At 43.0% G+C, this 20,649-nt stretch overlaps 1 protein-coding gene across 1 annotated transcript in view; it reads right to left on the bottom strand.

The window, feature by feature from the left end:
* Positions 1–1,059: 1,059 nt before the first annotated feature.
* Positions 1,060–20,649, bottom strand: part of DPF3 (double PHD fingers 3) — a 190,148-nt gene continuing 170,558 nt past the window's right edge. The window contains exons 9-11 of the mRNA XM_006170495.2: positions 15,601–15,713; positions 5,057–5,138; positions 1,060–4,538 (exon numbers count right to left, since the gene is read on the bottom strand). Coding sequence (XP_006170557.1) covers positions 4,468–4,538; positions 5,057–5,138; positions 15,601–15,713 — 266 coding nt within the window. The 3' untranslated portion in view covers positions 1,060–4,467. The remainder of the gene's footprint in view (positions 4,539–5,056; positions 5,139–15,600; positions 15,714–20,649) is intronic.

The raw sequence follows: 20,649 nt of genomic DNA on the forward strand, positions 1-20,649 counted from the left end.
CTGTCACAGACACTCTCCCCAGTGCCCTCACTCTCTGCTCTTCATTATGTGTTGCCTGAAGAGGGCAGCCCTCCCTGCCCCTTCTGCCAAGTCCCCCTTCCTTCCTCCCTCACTCTCCAGGATGTGAGCTACCAAAGCTGCCACCAACACACACTCCTAAGAGGAGCCAGGCCTGGGACTCCGAGCACCTGCAGTGGGAGCATGGGCAGGGAAGCCAACTCCTCCCTTGGGCTACAACACAGGGACTCCCTAACGAGGTGGGCAGTGGGGAGAGAGGACAAGCTATTCTTGTCTTCAGGGCTCCACCTGGACTCTCCCTCACATGCATGGGCTCAAAGAGAAGGTGCCAGCCCCTCTTTGAGTCCTGAAGCCCCAGATGGTCAGAAGTCTTTCTTCAGCAATACAGAAGAACCAGAGGCTCCTCATCTTGTCCTTAGGGGAAAAGCAATCACCATCATCCTGTTTTCCTCCTTCAAAATAACTGAACTTTCAAGGGAGGACTGAAAGGAATCGTGCTGTATTCAAAGCACAAAGACAAAAATGTACCACGAGTGTGACTCTCCAGGGTATCATGAAACCATCACCAAGAAACCCAAACCTTCTCCTTACCTCAAAACGTGCTGTCTTCCCCAGCTCTGAAGGAATCTGACCTCTCTCCCACCCACCCATGGCTCTACCCTGGTTCCAGTCAGACATCTGAGCATGAACCTCACCCTTGGGGAAGCAGCTGCTCTCCACAGCTTGCCTGGTCTTCCTGCCACCCTGGGTCAACAGGGAAGCAAAGGACCTGGGACCTGCAGGTTCCTGCCTCTGAGCTGAGTCAGGAGAGGATAAGAAGGAACGCCAGAGCAGAAGTCTCCTAACTGGGGCCTGGTCTGTTTCTTCACACGGTTGCCTGGGCTGGATTTGCTATAAACCCAAAAAGCAGTGTTTCAAGAATGCCTCCAGGATGGGGGCCAACAAGTGATGTAGTGGTTAAGGCGCTAGATTGGAACATGGCTGACCATGGGTCAAGTCCCAGACCTGGCATTGTGAAAATAATACCAAGTGTGTGTTCATGTGTATGCATGTTCAAAGTCCTGAGAGAAGAGTAAAGGAGAAAGGATTGTGGTGTGGGCATCTTCCCGGAGGGGGGTGGGGAATGCTTCCAAGAGCTTGGATTCCAACTTCCGGCTGAGATCAGCCTCACACCCCTGGCCTGCTGGAGCCACAGTACAGGCGTGAGGTGGTGCAAAGTGCCCTGGATGTTCTAGGGGTTGGAGCTGGGAGGCAGTAGCCTCAATCTTCTCCACTAGTGGTCTCTGCACAGAATGACAACAGCTGCCATGGAGTGGAGGCCTTCATCATGCCAGGCCCATGCCAGATCTTTACCAGCATTCTCTCTAATGCTGGTGATGGCCTACCTGGATAGGCCCTAGTTCCCCCATCTTACAGATGTGGAAAATGAGGTTCGGAGAGGTGAAGTCATTTGCCCATGGTCAACCAGTTAGAGATGGGCAAAGTGGGCTTCATACACAGGCCTTAAAGTGAGCGTTACACCTGAACCTAATGGAATTATAGCCCTCCCCAGAAGATTGCTCTCCATTTGAAGCTGGGAATATCTTGAGTATCTTCTGTTTGAAGTCCTCAAGCCCATGGCACATCCTTCACTTCTCACCACAGCCCCTGCATGGTCATGCTTTGCTTTTTCATAGTTCTGGTCCACTGACCCTACGGCAGGCAACCCAGTCCTTGAAATGTAAACTCCCTTTGGTTAAAGGGAGATTCCAAGAAGACATCTAGCTTTGGCATTGCTAGTTTATGTAACATGATGCTTCTTAAAACTCCCAGTGTCACCAGGCAGGGCAAGCGCTACTCTCTCCGTATTACAGGTGGACAAACCGAGGTCCGGGGTATTATTAAGTGATACGCCCAGCATCACGCAGCTACTCAGTGGCAGAGGCAAAACTAAAAGCCTGGATCTTCACACGCACCCAGTGATTCTGACTCCTTCCCTAGGTCTCAAAGAAACCAAGTTGGAGCTTACCTACCCCACCCCCTTTTTTAACACAGAAGGTGATGAATGTCACTTTGGAGACTTGGTGCTATGCTGACAGTGCCACCCATAAGCTGACGTTGCTATTCCTGTTTTTCAGAGAAAGAAATTGAGGCCTCCAAAAGATGAAGGGATTGGGCCCATTCTGCAGGGAGAGACAAAACCAAGAAGAGAACTCTAAGGCCTTCCAACATCACTCCAGAGCCCTGAACGCCCCACAACTGTGGGCAAGTTCCAGCACTCCACGTTGTCTTGGGAGACTCAGACCACCCTCAGCTTCTGCCAGCTGAGCAGATGTGGCTGGAGATAGAACAGGGCTACCCCGTCATCTGCATTTCTGTGGGGAAAGGATTGCACATATTCCAGAGGACTGTCAAGTAGGAGAGCCACAGTTTGCAGCTTCAAATTTGCTTTTTTAACTTTCATGCCATTGTGGTATTTGAGATCATTTGGGGAATTACTTTTTTTCTAAATTTAAATAAATCTCAAAACCAGTCATTGCAGAGCCTTTGAGGATACCCCACTTTGGATTCTGTGGGAGGAGAGAAATCCCAAGTAGTCAGAAGTGGAAATGTGCCTCTCTGATGTGAACCTCCCTGAGCCTTTAGAATCCAGCCAGCTCACTAACCAGCAGGGGAAGGAAATATCTTACAGGGAAGATGGAAATCCCATCTGGACAGGGGCCCTTTAAATGAGATCATTATGTATGCGTGTAACTCACTCTAAGGCCACAGACCCCTGCAGAAGAGTGACCCCCGTCTCTTTCCACAGGTCAGTCTGCAAAGGAGTGAGGAGACCAACACTGCTGGCTCCCTGCCAGACTGCCCAGGTCCACCAGCCAAGAGCAATCAGTGGGGGGAGGATGGCCCTGCAGAGTGCAGAGCCAACACTGCAGCCTGGCAGAAGTGGCCCAACTAGCCCAAGGTCTCTGGGGGCTTCTTCAGGAGCTGAAGGACTAAAAATAACCGGGCCTTTGTTGTAAGCAGCCCGACCACAGAGATGGAGCTGATTTCAGGGAAGCCGAGCATGCGCGGGGTCTCGTTTACAGAGACCTGCCCTTTGGGCAAATGATTTTTCCAGAATTGTGTCAGTTATTGTGCTGCTGCTGTGATTCAAAGACAGCCCAAACCGCTCCAGCCCACGGGGCTGTCTTCCAACACAGAGTTCTTGGAATCTGAGACTCTCCACTTCTTTCTTCTAGAAACGCTTTTTGAAATCAAGAATTGGGCACTTCGGGGGAGCTTAGGAGACAAAAGCGGCTCTCAGAGCTGAGAGTTCTGAATCATTGTCCCCTGATTACAAATAGTCACACATCCCTAATTATTTGTTTAGGTAGCAATCATTTCTCCCTCATCCCAAAATTTCCAGTCAGATCTCCGTAGACAATTGCAAATACACCCCAAGTATAAGGAAGAAATTACTTTGGAAAGGAATCCATAGTGTTGCATTAATACTGAAGCGTTTCTCAAATTGCAGTCCTTTGTCTCCAACATTCGGACATCTGATTGGACAGTCTCTGCTCACCTTCCTGGTTCCTGACCCTGCACCTAGACCCAGGTCTGTTGGGAAGCAGAATCTTGAGCATCTTCCTCTGTCCATGCACTGTGGTTTGTCTCACTTAAGGATGCCCCAGCTCAGAAGGACAGGGAACCAGCATGGTCCTTCGTAAAGTCTCTCCTGATGGATGACAAATACTGACTGGCTATGTGGGGACTTCGCATTATTTTCACAATGTCTCCTCCCAGCTCTCAGTGCCTCTACTTTCCTCCGCATCCCCCATATCAAAGGAACTAATGCTGTGGATCAAGACCATCCTGGCTGTGGATGTCACTGCTGGAGTTCAAAGCCACTCTTCCTCTTTGAAGAGAAAAGGAACAAGAAAGGACTTCAAGGCTCTGCCTTCAAGATGGCTTCCAGGCCCCAAGTCTAGAAGTTTCCATGAAGGCTTGTCATAAACAACAATTTCTCTAAACCCTTTGTTTCTCTAGTGAGAGTTTAGGGTGAAGAATCTAGGCTGGATGTGAGGAAGCTGTGTGAAGATTTCTAAGAACACAATAGATTTAAAAAAAAAAAAAAAACACCAAACTACACACAAATGATTGGTGAGTGGTCACAAAATGGCTTCCCTTAAAATGGGAACCAGCAAGGGGTTGCGGTGCTAGGTGAAAAGGAGAGGGGTTCCACAGAGCTGGGACCAGGTTGTTCTTCAAAAGTGCTAGATCCTTCTGGTAGGTGCTAGCTGAAGCACCATACGTGTGTCGTGGGGAGGTAAGGGAGGTATCTCGCCCTCTCGTGCCACATGTCCAGGCCCCTCTGTGACTGTTTTCCTTACATTGGTGTATCTGGATATGTGGGAAGAGGGTTCAGTCTGGTTTGATCTGAGCTCCAGCTCAGCCTCTCCAGCAGCAAGTCACGTTCTGTGACCTGGGGTCCTAGGCCTGGCAGCCAAAGGCTGAGGCTTTTTCTTTGAGCAGTTCCCAGCACAAGTGGCAGCTCCAGCTTCCTACAAGAAAGAAGATGGTATTAGTGGCAGCCCTACCACTAACTCTTGAGCTTTACCCGCAGTGGCCCAAACTTCTTACAATCAAAAAAAAATTGACTATTCAGAGACCGAGCCCCAGTCCTGAAAACATGCTTGGAGTCTATTGCTCAGCAGAAAGGAAGAGCTCAGAGGTGATTGCTAAGCTGTTGTAAAGCCCTTCACTCTTAAACCATGCCTCCTAACTGGCATCACCAGGCCTGGGCCAGTTCCCCTGGAAGCTCACACCTCCCCGCCCTCTCAGCTACACGTCTGGGAAACATCTCCTTGGCCCTCAAGTTGAAATGTCAGCTGGTTGAACTGTGCCTCAGTTTCCTCATCTGCAAAGTGGTAGTAGTCATACCTACCTCAGAGGGTTGTGATGATTAAATGAGATAAGACATGTAAAGCCCTTAGCACAAGGCCTGCACCATAGTGAGGGCTCAATAAGTGGTAGTAGCAGTAGCTGTTGCTGTTGTTATTGTTGACCTCATCATCATTACCTTCTGGAGGCTCAGCCACTGGGGGATTTAAACAGTACATGTGATAGCCGCGGTCACAGTCATCGCAGAAGAGTAGCTGGTCCTGGTGGATACAGAGCAGGTGGACAGGAGGAAGAGAGATTATTCGGGGCTGGTATCTGGCCCCCACCTAATATTCCAACCTTATTTCTGCAGATTAACCTCCCTGGATGCCCCTTTCCAGGCCCCGTTTGGAGTCCTCACTGTCTCCTGAACAAATATTGACTGGCTAAAGCAGTCAACATCCTGCCAGGCCCACACCTGAAAATTCTCTCTTTACCTCCAACCTATTGAAAATTCCACCCCTACTTTAGGGTTCTGTTCAGTTCACATCCCCTCCAAGAAGCCTTCCTTGACTACCACCTCACACATGAGTTTAAAAGGATTCCTTATCTTTCTGAACTCTCACAGCCAATAACTCTGCTTCCAAAGGGCAAAAAAGTAATTTTATGCATTTCTCTATTCCCCATGACGATAGACTAATATATAGAAATTACTTGACATATTGACAGTTTTAGTTGAATTCCTCAGGACCCCATTCTTTCCATCTGTGAAATGGGAAATAGCTGCACTTGGTGGTAACACCCATGATACCTCAGAATCTCTTCAAGGTTTCATTATGTGAAGGTGAAGAAATATAAGCAATGCCCTCCCTCAACTTCTAGAAACCTCCTCACAGGCTAGAGTCTGGCTCCAAGTAAGAGCAGAACTCCTAGGGCCGTGGTTAATTTCAAAGGATATAGGCCATACCTACGCTCCTGTAGTTTCTTCTGCCTGGAGGCTCTCTTATCCCTAACTGGATCTCTGTGTGTCCGTTCCTTACCTACCCTTCCAACCTTCAAGCATTTCTTTTCCACAGCTTATTTACCTCAACTGGAAGTTATTTCTCTTCTCTTATACTGCCATAGTACTTTCTTGGGACATTGCATTTTCCTTTATGTTCCATACCTAGCATGTGGTCGACATTTACATGTCTGGTTTTTTGAATATTTCATTGGAACATGGTTCTTCTGTCCACCTCTTGCCATCTTTATGGTCTGTAAAGCCCTCGAGGGCAGAACCTTGTCCTAGTCATCTCTAGACTTCTTTGCACATAGAAACTACTCAAAAAGTTTTAGTAATCTGGCCCCATTCCCCAGGTTCAACCTGTTCTAGTCAGTGGCTCCGACAGGATGGTTTAGGAGATCTTTGCAAAATAAAGTTTCATATCAGTTTCCACCTTGGCTCCCACCAGTGGAGAGAGCATAGATAAAATTAGATTTGGATGTTGTAAATCACCAGTGTGCAAGCAGTGAGGCCTTCTTCATGCTAAGAACTGTCAATTGCAACAGTGGAGTTTTTGAAGAGTTATCAACAGAGAAGTGACATGATCGTATTACAGTTTAGAGAAAGCTCGCTAGCTGCTGTGTAAGAGTAGAAACCTAAGTGGGGAGAGGTCTGTTCAAGAGTCTGGGAGACCAATTAGAAAGGAGGGTGTTAAGGCCATCCAGGTGAGAAATGATGGTAGCCTGAACTAGGGTTGTGGCTTGGGGAAAAGAAAAGGGGATTGCTCTCATTTAAGAGTCATGATTAGATGTGGAGAGTAACAGGGAAGAAATCAAGGATGTCCTCTGGGTTGTGGCTTGGTCAGCATGCAGATAATGCACCCGCCCACTGAGATACGGGCAGAAGAGTGAACCCATCAGAGGGAGAGAGCAATCTCAGCTACAGAAGGGTCTATAGATCTACAGGTAACCTTGTAGAGATGGCCTAGAAGCAGCTGGAGATCATGAGACGGTCTGGGTGGGAGATAGAGATTTGGATTCACTGGTGATTAAATGGAAAACAAAGGTCTTAAGAGAGGAAACAGAATCTGTGAACGGTGACTCTGAATTTGTGCTTGTGAAGGGGTGTTCACGAAGCCCTTGAATTTATATGCACAATTTCACAGTAGGTAGAAATATATATTTTTCTGAGGAAAGAGTAAATTCATAGCTTTCGATAAATTCTTAAAGAGACCAAAGGTCCAAAAGGGGTTACTGAGAAGAAGGCCAAGAATCGACTCTTGGAGAACACCAACTTTAAGATACAGAGAGAGTGGAAAAAGAGACTAAGAACCAGCAATCAGAAAGGATACAATAGTTATCTCAAAAAAATGTTGCTTAATTATCATCATAGCTGAAGTAAGACAATACGATTTAGGGATAATTCCAAGAGAGACAAGTAAAGATGGGGACAAAAAATAGGGACAGATTTGTCAAAAACAGTATTACTTAAGCAGGCTCCATAGCACAGGGAGAATATGCTGCTTAAGAAAAGCCTGATTGGGCCAGCAGGTGGCATAGTGGTTAAGATGCTGAACTTGCACGTGGCCACCACGGTTTGAGTCCCTGACCTGACAGCTTGCAACTTGCAAGTGCATGTATGCCCATAATTCCAAAAGGATAATGAAGGAGAAGGGATTGCAGCATGGCCATCTCCCCTAGGGAGTGATTTCTCACTTCCCCCTCTCTGTCTCTCTCTAGCAAAAGCATACACCCTGTGGCAAAAAAAAACTAAAAGAAAGAAAGAAAGAAACTTCTTACTACTAAGTATGGACGAACCAGGGTCCAATGATGTCTACAACTCCAGTGGAAAGGGAGTCCCATTCTGGGATACACAGGATTAATCCTTGACAATGCGAGAGAAACTGTATGCCCAAGAAGCCCCACTCCCCTTGGGCTCCACCAAGTCAATAACAATAACAACAAATTCTCTGCATTAGCCCTATTTGTAAAATCAAATTCCAGAATCAACCTAAATGTCCATTAATAAAGAACTGGTTGAATAAACTAATGAAAACTTAAGTAGCTGTTAGAAGAAATGAAGAATATGTTTAAATATTATTCCAGCATGATATTCAATATAACTAGTCAAAAAAGCAAAATGGAAAAAAATATATATCTGTTACCATTTTTTTAGGGATTCATATGTACACACATTTTTATTTACACAAAATGGAAGGATAAACTTTTTTTTTTAAATGGTCACCTGTAAGCAGAGTGAGGGACTGATTTGGAAATGATGGTGATAGATGATAAAATTCTTAGAATGTGTCATTTCTTTATAGATTTTATTGATAGATGTTAAATTTCTTAGAATGTGTCATTTCTTTATAGATTTTGTTCTGGAACCAGGAAATACTTTTTATCATTATAAAACAAATTTAAGTAATAATTTAAACGTATCCAGTTGGTGGCATAACCACACAGAGAAACAATTCAAAGTGACTTTAAAACAAGTAATTTGTACATCCTTAACAGATATATCTTAAGAACAAAAATACATGAAAATATACACATATTTCTTTTCAGCAGTTGTATTATTGGTGATAATATTGGAACTGATATTCTGAGTCTGCTGTGCATGCATCAAGTGAGTAATTATGTCAGTTATCACAGAGAAGCAAGACCTTGAATATGGTTGAAAGAAGATACAGATACAAAATCAGTGAGGTTAAATCAAAACTCTACAGTTAGTCCTGCCTATGAATTGAAATATCAGTATAACTTCATGGTGTAGTTTAGCTTCAGAACAAACAAAAAATATTTTCTAACTCTGTTCATTGACTGCTCCAAACATGGCCTTGCGGGGGGTACAGGCAGTAGGGCACTGCTCTGCAATGCTAGAACCACATGGAAGACCTTGGTTCGGGTCCCAGGTCTTCCATAATTCTGGCTGAGTGGAAGACTGGAGGAAAATCAGTGTGATAAGACCCTGCCGAGCATGCCTGTCCTCTCTCTCTCTCAATCAATAAAATAAACTTTAAAAAAGAGGAAAATGTAGAAGTGGAGAGGGGTGTAGTGGTTGAGGCTCTGGACTCTTGCATGACCAACCACGGTTCAGGTCCTGGGCCTGGCAACATGCTTTCTCACTTCCCCTGCTCTCTCTGGTCAAATTTTTAAAATAATGATAATAAATAAAATTAATAATCCTTTTTTAAAAAAGGAAAATGTCCCAAAACTATAACTAACACAGTAAAAAAATAAGCATATCTAGCACCCATATTATGTTCTCTAAAGACAACTGCCTACTAACAGGAATGAGCATTGCTTAAAGCACCAGATCTGGTGCACGGAATGTACAGATAACTTTACAGCAAGGAAGCTATCAGAAGATACTTTTAGGATCTTGTCAAAGGACTCAGGATCCATCCTGAATATGTCCCATCCAACCAAAGATGGGACAATTTTAACTGTAATGGATCTAAACAAGTAAAATATATTTAAATCTTGGAGTTCATATATTGTTTTTAAAGAATTATTTATTTAATTTAGTTATCATTATTATTATTTTGCAGTTTTGTTTGTTTGTTTGTTTGACAGCAGGTAAGGGTTGAGGAGCGTCCCCCAAGCCTAACACCCAGTGCTGCCTGGCCACATGGGAAACCTACGTCAGGACTGGCGTCAAGCACCCAGCTAGACATCCTGGGCCGTGGTGCTGACTTTGAGGCTCTTTGCTTACTTTGCCTGGGCACCTTCTCAATGGGCTGCCCAATGTCCTTCCCTCAGAGCTTGAGGACAATGGCTCTCTCAATTTTGCCCAGAACTTGGTTGTTTGGAATGGCCGGTCCACCTTCGTAGTCCGCAATGACTTGAGACTTCTCACTGATTTTCGTGGCCAGGTCCTTCTGCATCAGTCCTTTGCTCTGCCTGCCCTGCTGGATCACCTTGGCTCCCTCCAGGGGCACCCTGTCATGGTGCAGCTCCTCGGTCTCCCAGTCCAGCCTGGCTGCATTCTTGGTGATGGCTTGCTGCTTATTCTGCCCCGTGGCCCTTTTTATTTTTTTTAAGTTTCCACATCTTTTCCCCATCACTGAGTCAAAAAGATGGCCTGCCTGAACTTGGCTCAGGATCCTCATGGCGTTGCAGTCGCTCTCGACCATGGTGGGGTGGCTCCATCCAGTGGCATTATTATTATTGTTTTTAATTTGTTACAGGACACATGTGCTCACCAGAGATAGACAGAGAAGGAGAAAGGGAAAGTGAGAAAGCAAGCCACCAGGTCTGGGATTTGAACTGTGGTCTGCCTTGTGGGACTTGCACCCTAACAACCACGCCATATACTGTTTTTTAAAACTAAGTAACTTGCAGAAGGTGCTAGAGAATCAACACACTATTTATTTTAGAATAACTTTGGACTAAGAGAACAGTTGTAAAAACGGCACAGAGTTTCTGTGTATGCTTTACTCAGCTTCCTGATGGTAACATTGTACATGACCATACTAGAATCCTGAAAGGCAGGAAATTACCATGGTATGATACTATTAACTAGTTATTAACAGACCTTATCTGAATTTTACCAGTTTTCCTACTTGTATCTCTTTTCCCAGGATGCACGCAGGGATCCCATGTTGCATTTAATTGATTTTCTTACTGTCCAATCTGTGACAGTGCCTCAATTTCTTTATCTTCTATTATCACAAGACTTAGGAAGAGTCTTGGCCAGTAACTTTATAAACGTCACTCAATTTGAGTTAAATCTGTCCTCAAGAGAAGATTCAGGTACGCAGGTATTTTTTGGCAAGAACCCCACTAAGTGATATTGTACCCATCTCACTACGTCATATCAGGGGAAACTGAGGCCAGCACGTCTATGTATGTGGAAGATTGACTGTGATCAAATAGTGCATATGCCAGTTTCCCCACTGTGAAGTTACTGTTATTCTTTTGATATCAACATAGTACTCCATTATATGGCCATGCCATTTTTATTCAACCATTCTTACATCCTCAGTCTATTTGGAGATTGTTCTTATGCATGGTATGAGACATGAATCTAATTTCGTCTTTTCCCAAATGCTAACTCTATTGTCCCAACACCATTTATTAAAAAGTCTATATTTGACACAGTAATTTTAGATGCAAACTTTATCCTATGCAATAATACAAGGGAGTTTTCAAACATTTATGGAAATGCATATTATGAAAAAATTATGCATGAATTTCAACCTTTCTGCACAAAATAGAATGTGTACTTTAATTTTACTTTTCTATGAACTTCTGAAGTCCTCTTTTATTTCTTTTTGCATCTGGGTCTATTTATGGGCTTCTATTCTATTCCAACTGGTCTATTTTCTCATGCATGTGTCATATTGTTTTAACCATAGAGACTTTATAGTATGGTTTTTGTTTGTTTTTTATTCATGATAAAGTACATGCACACACATGAGAGGCCCTTCATGAGCCTGGTTGCACCACAATCCCTTTTCTTCAGTCTCTAGTCCTCCTGGCCCCTGGGCATGCGCGCACGCATGCGCACACACTCAGACACACACATGCCATATGTGTTTTCAGGCCAACCAGGCTGGGGGCTTGAACTGTGATTAACATGTGGCTTCCAGCTCCAGAATTCAATATGCTACCAATAGTTCCACACAGGCTGGGTTTATAGTATGTTTTAATATATGTTTATAGTGTGGTATTGCTACTTTCCATCACTGTTTGTTTATCAGCGTTTTCTTTCATATTCTTGCATGTTTGTTATCCGACATGAACTTAAGCATCACTTGTCTAACTCCATAAAAAACTTGTTGATATTTTGGGACCAGTAGATGGCATAATGGTTACATCACTGGACTCCCTCATGGCCGACCATGGTTTGAGTCCCAGACCTAGTGGCTTGAAACTCACACCAGGTACATGTGTGTGCGTACCCAAAATCCTGAGAACAGAATGAAGGAGAAGGGGTTGTGACTTGGCCATCCATCCTGGGGGAGGGGTTGATTTCTTGCTTTCTCTGTCTGTCTGTATCTCTCTCTCTCTCTCTCCCCCCCTCTTTCTCTGTGTGTGTGTGTGTATCTGTGTGTGTCTTGCACACATGTCCTATAGCAAAAATCTCTCTCAAAAACAATTTGTTGATATTTATATCGGGTTTGAAATATATTTATGGATTAATTTAGGAAGAATAGACATCTTTCTTATGTTGAATCATTGTATCCAAGATCACAAAATGTCTTCCCATAAAATTCATTTTCATATAGGTTTTGTACATTTGTTGCCAAATATGTTCCTAAGTATTTCTTCTTTGTTACTATTATAAGTGGAATTCTGTTCTCTGACTGGTTATTGTTCATATAGACTTAATTAATATATATTCATTTTATATCCTACTACCTTTTATGCTTCAGTTTGCTTTATCATTGATTCTCCAGGGTTTTTCAGATATACTATCATATCATACAGAAATAGAGTTTTACCTTTCTTTTATCCATTCTTATGCCCCTAATTGATTTTTCCTGTCTAATCACCTTAGATTGGGGCTAGCAGTGGAGAAGTAGTAAAATTACAAGGATAACCACATGGGTCAGAGACCTCCCTGAGTATTCCAGGCCCATGATCCAGGGCTGGCTGAAGGCTGGGGGTGGAGCACGGCATTAGGATGCTGCTAGGGGTTGACTGTCTCTCTCGCTCATAGAAAAATAAATAAACATTTTAAAATAATTTCATTAGCTAATATCTCTAGCATAATGTTTAACAGTGGTAGCAGAGATAGTGAACATCCTCACCTGCCTCCCGATCTTATTGGAAATGCCTCTAGTATTTACCATATTAAATAAGATAACTAGCTTAGTATCTTAAGTATGAATATTTTACCTTATTAAGAAGGTATCTTATAATTACTATTTTCTTGAGGGTTTTTTTTAATCATGAGTAGATAATGTTAACCACCCTGTTGTTATGAAAACTGATCAAGGGAAAGAATCAAATGTATATATTTATTTTATTTTATCAAAAATAGTCTAGTTGAAAATTACGAGTAGGTGCTATAATCACAAAAGAGGGAAACACCAGACATCACATACCTCCTGATAAAAGTATGCACCACCATCTATGACATAATCTTACTGAGACAGAGAGAAAGACACAGAGATAGAGAGAGATGATGAGGAGACAGAAAAAGAAAAGAGACAGAGAGACAGAGGTAGATAACCTGAATCAAGACTCTAGCTCTGACTACAAATTTTTAAAAAGAATTATTTATTATTAATTATTCCTCTCTCTTATCAGAGAGAGATAAGAGAGAGAAAGGGAAAGTGAGAAAGCAAGCTGCCCGGTTCAGGATTTGAACTACAGCTAGCCATGTGGGAGTCCAGTGCCTTAACCACCATGCCACCCATTAGCCCCCTGACTATCAATTTATAGGAAATACAAGAGACAGAGGAAAATGTCAAATACCACCACAGGGATGCACTCAGTAAAATACAGTCATGAGAACTCTATTAAAAAATAATTTGGGTCAGCTCTGTGATCTAGTGGTTTAGGGAGCCAGATCCCACAGGGCCAATGGTTCTAATCCTAGCTCCAATAACTGGGTGCATGTGTGTGCATGCCCCAAATCTCAAAAGGATGACGAAATAGAGGAGAGGGAATTGTGGCATCAACACATCCCATGGGAGGCGGGCGGGGGGGATTTCTTCCTCTCTCTCCCATCTCTCTCTGATAACTATATACACTATCTAGCAATATTTAAAAAAAAAAAAAGAAGAAGAAGAAAAGAAGAAGGAAAGAAATAACAAAAAGAAAAAGGATATTATTCCTTCAACAAAAAATTGAAAAAAAAAGCAAAATGGAAGAAATGTCTATATATTATTTAAAGAACCTATATAAGGGAACTTCAAAAAGTTCATGGATAAGTGAAATTGAAGTACAAGTTTGTTTTGGTGCAAAAAATGTTGAAATCCGTGCATAGTTTTCATAATATGTATTTTTCATGAACTTACTGAAGACTATATATGTGTATATATGTGTATGTAGAGATACATTTATATAAATCTCTATATGTTTAAAGAAATCTCAAAGACATAGCAACTAAATACCAATACATAGATAGGTCTTATTTGGATCCCAAGTCAAATAAATAGGCTGAAATAAAAACATTATAAAGCAATTGAAATAGGAATATTGAGTGTCTATTTTATTATATTTCAAGTATTGATTTTTAAAGCTATTTTAATATTTTGATTATTTTGTTGAAAGGTAAGTTTGGGGGCTGGTTCTGTGGCCTGGTGTTTAAGATAGCTGGCTCCCACATGGCCAACCATGAGGTCTGAGTCTTGGACCTAGCATGAGAAACACACTGGGCACGAGTGCTTGCTTACTCAAAATCCCAATAAGATGTAAAAATGGAGGAGAAGGGATTGCAGCATGACCATGCCCTACTAGGTGTGTGCATGGGGGGTGGGGGCGTTCTTTCTCTCCTTCCCTCTCTCTGTCTCTCTCTCTCTGGCAAGAGCACTATCTCTCTGGGAAAAAAAAAAAAAAAAAAAAGTCCCGAAGTCAGACAATGGCCCAGTGGCAAAAACACAGCGCCCTGCAAGTTCGACCACACGGGAAGGCTCCATGTACCCATCCAGAGACCTCCCTAAGTCTGCCAGTGTGCGAGAACATCCATGATCTGGGGCTGTCTGAGGCTAGGCGGATTGTGCCAGCGAGACCCCCGTTGGAGATGCTGCTTCTCTGTCTCTCTCACACACATTGATAGAAGAAATAAATAATTAAAATTTAAGAATAAAGAAAGCTTTTAAAAAAAAACAGTAAATACCTATTTTTCTGAGATACATATGAAGCGCTTATAGGTGAACTGATACTATGAGTGGGATCATGGGGAGGGTGGGGGCGGGTAGTACAGTCATCCCTTTGCGTCCCCTGAGGATTGGTTCCAGGACTTCCCATGGATACCAACATCCACAGATGCTCAAGTGCCTTAAATAAAACAGCACAGAATTTGCGTATAACTTACATACATTCCCCCCGTATGCTTTTAATATTCCCTAGATTATATACAATACCTAATCGAATTTAAATCTATATAAACGGTCACAGCATTTTTTTAGGGAATAATGACCCAGAAAAAGTCTGTACATGTTCAGTACAGACACAACCACCATAGGTCTGACTACATGGTACATGTCCGTGATAACAGAATATTGTCCATCCGCAGTTGGTTGAATCTACCGATACAGAACCCATGGACACTAAGAGCCGATTGCATTGATGAAACAAGATTGGATGTGTTTTGATCATTGCTGAGACTGATGATGAGCTCTATCAGTTTGATTATTCTAATTTCATACATGTTTAAAATTACCCATAACAAAAAGTTATTTGTAAAAATTCTGCATTTAGTATATTTAACGTAAAATGAGACCATACACCATGGAATGTGGTGAAGATAGTCAGGCATATCCTCCCGTAAGCAATGCTCATCATTGTCATACCTGAACCCTTAAGAGCTAACGGCCAGGTGGATCCTGAGTGTCAGAGTAAAGGGCAAGTGGCCACGAAGGCTACCCACGAAGGGGCTATCTCCTGCATCTCCTGCAACAGGAACAAAGAGCCTCCAAGGTCGCTATAGAGCAAGCATCCCAACGATCACAGAGGCAGAGAGCAGGACTGACTGACGTTTTCCTGGGAGCCTACCAACAGAAGTCCTACCTTCCTCACCCTTCCAAAAGACACCCTAGTCCTTGGATGTTTGCCTCCCAAAGGGGAAAGGCCCCAACTCACATCATTCTCCGAGGTCCCACAGAGGATGCAGGATTTGCACTCTATGCACTGCCACTTGTAGGTCTTGACAGCTTCAGTCATGTTCAGGGTGAACTGCAGGCAGGTTGGGTGGCCTAGAAGAAGCCAGAAACACCAGTGTTAGAGCCAAAGGATCTGACCTGACACCCCTCAACACTACTAAGCAAGAACACATTGATGCCCCAGGTAGAAGGAAGGTAGGGGTAACACACGGTGGGAAACAAATTGGGGGCCTGGGCAGGAACCACACTCCTTGCCACCATACCAGGCTTGATCAGATTGAGGCTCAAAGAGAGAAATAATCATTAACCTTTTTGCTGGGGATAGATGGCACTCAATTCCTTTGCCCTAAGAACCATGTTCCTGTCATAGGTGAAACCACTTGGTGAGGACAGAAAGTAGTAGTCGGAGAGAATGAGAAAGGAAACTGCAGAGCACACTGGGAGAGACACCAGCATTACTGCCCAGACTCCAGCATTAGCTATGGCAAAAGCAACACCTAAGAACTATTGGGAACCGGGCCTTCAGGCTTGAAAAGTTATCCACACTGCCTTGGGTCACATGGGAAAATATCAGAAGGACTGTGTACGGTTTCCAGGGATAGTACACAGGGAAATCTGAGGCATTGCACTTTTCTCTAGAGCATCCATGCCCACGGCCATGCAACTAGCAACAGTTCATGTCCTGAAGAATAACAGACACTATAGAAGGAAGAGGTCTAGAAGGGAGGGCAAAGCAATGGAGCATCACAGCCAATGGCCAGGTTTACCCTGAAGAACTAGTTGTTGGTTCTAACTCTTTTTTCCATCCCAAGTATCATACTAGCCAAACCAACAGGAAGATTGGAGGGGAGGACATTAAGCTATGGCCACACAGTCCCAGTGGACCAACACCTGAGGCTTGGCCTGCAGAGCTGGATTGGTTAGCAGCTCTAGCTCACCCATAGTGAGATACCAGCAAAAAGAGGATAGCCAGAAGCTATCGACCATGGACAGCCTTGACCTATTTGGTGAGGAAGGGGAACCTCAATGCTGTTCCCAGGTCTCCTACTACTGTGAATCAGATGGGAATCAGCCCAGGGCATGCAAGGAAAAGCCCATCCCTGACTCTGATACAAAAGAATGATGAATTTTGCCTAATGCCAGGAGTTCATCCTTCTCCAGAGCTCCCCTCTGCCAACCCGACTATACGGTTCATACATTTCCTCTTTCACATGAGAGGTTATGTGTCTTAAATAAGGAAACTATAGATAGGGGACATCATAGGGTCAGCCCCCCCAACCCAGTGCTGGATCCCACATGGTATCACCACTCATGGTCAAAGCCTCATCCCAATAGGAGGCCCTCTTTTCTTCCTTTTCAAATCTTCAGAGAGCTACTTACACCATGGTCTTTGGGTAAAATACCATCTTGTCAGTAAACACAGGACCCTTTACATTTTGGGCTCCATAAATACAAACCATACCAACTCCAAGAGAGCAGGAGTGTGGTGGAAATGACTCATTGGTGGAGAATGGGAGACACTTAGCAAATACAGGCAAAAACATTGAGGAGAGGACTGATCTAAAAGTTTTTAAAGAACTTCTCAGGTGCCATCCAACCTGGGGGCTCCCACAGCTTTGAACTGTTGACATCCACCCTCTCAAGGTAACAGCAAGGCAGTGGCACCAAAAAGAACCTCACAATAAAAGCCTGGATGACTATCTAGGTTAAAATCTTGAAAGCATCTCAAAGGGTGTCTAAGAAGAACACTAGCCCACGCTTCTCCCTCTCCCATCTCTCAGATGGCATAGGACAGAAAATAGTTTTCTAGGCGGTCTGAGCCATAGATGCCCAAGTTCTCTGACAGGGCACCACTGAGAAGGATGAAGATGAGGTCACAGAGCGATACCCATATAGGCAAACTGACTTTGCCCAGTTCTGTGGCCTAAGATCCATGCCCCAACCACAACCAGCTAGTTTACAATAACTGCTCATTCGCTTAACAAGCATTTATTGAGCAACTACTAAGATACTTACTGCACTCAACAGAAAAGATAGAGCAGTGAAGAAGAAACCCAAGTCTTTCTAATCTACCCTAGAGACCTCAGTACATGTACGCCTATTTAATTACAACTGTGCAATTGATACCATGAAGAAAATGTATACATTATATTGCTGGAAGCCACGCGGCCAGCTGCTGGTTTGGATCCCTAGTCAAGCCAAAACACACCAGGATCACGTGTACCCAAAATCCTGACTGACTAGAGAGCTGGAGAAAGAGAGCACAATGTGGCGGTGTGATGAGATTTTGTTGCGGGTGTCTGGCTCCATCTTTCTCTCATTCTCTCTCTTCCTCTTTCTCTCATTTTCTCTCTCCTTCTTTCTCTCATAAAAAAAAATAAATAAAGTGGATAAAAATTTAAGAAAAACTAGTAAGTTGTAATAAAAATAAACAAAAGGAGAGCCTAACCTAGTCTGAGAGATCAAGGAACCCTTCCCCGAGAAAGATCTTTAAGCTGACACCTGGCAGGTGAAGAAGAGGCAGCCAGGTGAGAGGGGAAAGGATGCCCAGTAAAGGGGAAGCATGTGAGGAGACTTTGAGCACTGAAGACGAGAAGGCCAGTGAGCAGAGGCTCGGTGAGCGAAAGGCAGAGATGAAAGGTAAAAGTGGCCGAAGAGGTAGCCAGAGCCAGGTCACACAGGCACTTGCATCCCTTATTTAAGGATTTGGGTTTTAAAGTCATTAAAGGATTTTAAGCAAGACAGTGACTGGATCACGCTGTGTTTTAAATATATTCTTTAGCATGAGGGAACTTTGGGGTGAAGAAGCAATTCTGCATCTTGATCATGGTGGTGGTTAAATATGTAATGATTGCATACAACTATACACATACTATACACATACACACCTAAATACACATGTGTGTTGCCTATGTAAAGCCAATAAAATCCAATTGTATCAGTGTAATTGCTTGAACATAATGCTGTACTTCAGTTATGTAAGATGTTCTTATTGGAGGAAACTGGGTGAAGGGCCACATGGGACCTCTGTGACATATTTTGTGATTTCCTAAGAAGCTATAATCAATTTTGAAGCAAATAGATGAAAGATCTTTTTAAAAATTTGATTTGTTGCTTTCTTCCTTCCTTTCTCTCTTTCTTTCTTTCGTTTGCTACAGGGCATGTGCACTTGCTAGAGACAGAGAGAAAGTGAAATAGCTCCCCCCACCCCCAGAGGAAATGGTCACTCCTTCACTCCCTTATCAGGATTCTAGGCATGCATCCACATAGGCTGAACATGATTTTTAAGCCACCAGGTCTGGGACTTGAACCACGAAGTCAGTCATGTGGGATCCAGCTTCCAAACCACCATGCCATTAGCTTGCCCAATAGCTCCAGTTTTCTTAGAGCAAGAAATAGCTATACTGCTATTTAGATAGCCCAGTGTAGTGAGGGGGAAACAAACCTTCCCAGCTCTTTCTGGGTACAATGATTCAAAAGGACATTTATGACATTTTAGTTACCGAAATGAACTTAGAAAGTGGTGCAATGTGCATAATTCATCCCAGGTGGATCATTAAAAGCCAATACTCCCTGAGTATTCCTCCAAATTTGTTCTATCAAAGTGTTTAGCAAATGTCCTGCCTACCTGTTTAGTTGGTCCAATAATGAACTTAGTGTGAAGAGGCATTCCCAATTCAGTCTCAATCCTTTCCCAAACTCCTCCTTAGGAATTGAAACATGAAATGTCACCCATGCCCACCATGGTTGGGAGATCTCACTCTTGAATTGGGCTTTCATATAATAAGGGTTTGGCTTCAAAGTACTATTTTGGCAGATGAGGAAGAAAAGGGAAACAAGTCAAAAGTGGGAAACTTCCCAGACAAGAGAAGTTAGTCCCTGAAGCTGGGAGGACCTAAAGTTTATGACACTAGTCTAATGAACTCAGTAAAAGAGAGGAGGCAGGCATCTGGAAGCAATGACTGCTGCCTCACCCCTCAAAGGACATATCTCAAGTCTTTGCAGAACACATGGGCACAGGGACAGCAAAAGGGATTTGGTGGTATTAAAGTGAGAAAGCACACAGATAAACATCCTGGAAAACCAGTGGTAATGTCAAATTCACAGCTGCCTACTTCAAAGCATGTTCATCCACAACTGCCCTCCCCCAGATATTTCCAACCTTTTAGGAAAGAAAAATCTTTAATATACCTTGCTGATTACACTCACATTAGGACTGTGAGTTAGAAGCCAACCATAAGTCATTAACCAGTCAATCTCACTCTGTGGCTAGCATTGTCAGAGAAACACAGTTCATTTTCCACAAACTCCAGGCAAAAAGAAATATGCAAACTGCTATGACATGTGTCTTTTACATTATGATCCTTTTTAAAAGATTTTTTTTTTATTTCATTATTGCCAATATTTAATTTGGGCTAGGCTAAGCCATATCACTGATAAAATTAGAGCTCCAGGAAAAAAAAAAAAAAGACGATCTTGTCAGGTATGTGCTGAAAACGTAAATTAAACAAATACAAATAACTGTGAAACTAGCATGGTCTATTACTTATTCATTGTGAAATTATAAAGTATTATCAATACTGATCTCTCAAAAGCAAATTTTTCAGGGAAGGAAAACTTAAATATCCATGGATCTCAGGCAAGTAATTACAAAACTCAAATTGTACTCCTTGGTCAGATGCTTGGTTTATAGAAATTGTGTTAAATAAAATACATAGATGAATTCCTACCTGAAAGAGCACCCAAAACAAGTCTCCATGGGCATTCATTAGGAAATAATTTGGCTCAAATTTCTAACAGTTCTCTATAATCAGACGCACATAGGATTTCTAATATTTATATATTACAAATATATATATGAAGCTTTAGCTAAACCATTTATACAAAGTATAGTCAAATTTGAATCATTATATTAAAGAGTAATTTGAGAACAAATATTATTACTAGCTCACTTTGGAAAGCAACTTCATTTCAATCAGGTCCATTCATCCATCTCTCCTCTCCCCTCCCCTCCCCTACTCTCCCCTCC

The sequence above is a fragment of the Tupaia chinensis genome, unplaced genomic scaffold (genome assembly GCF_000334495.1).
Source record: "Tupaia chinensis unplaced genomic scaffold, TupChi_1.0 Scaffold148607_1, whole genome shotgun sequence".
Lineage (NCBI taxonomy): Eukaryota > Metazoa > Chordata > Mammalia > Scandentia > Tupaiidae > Tupaia > Tupaia belangeri.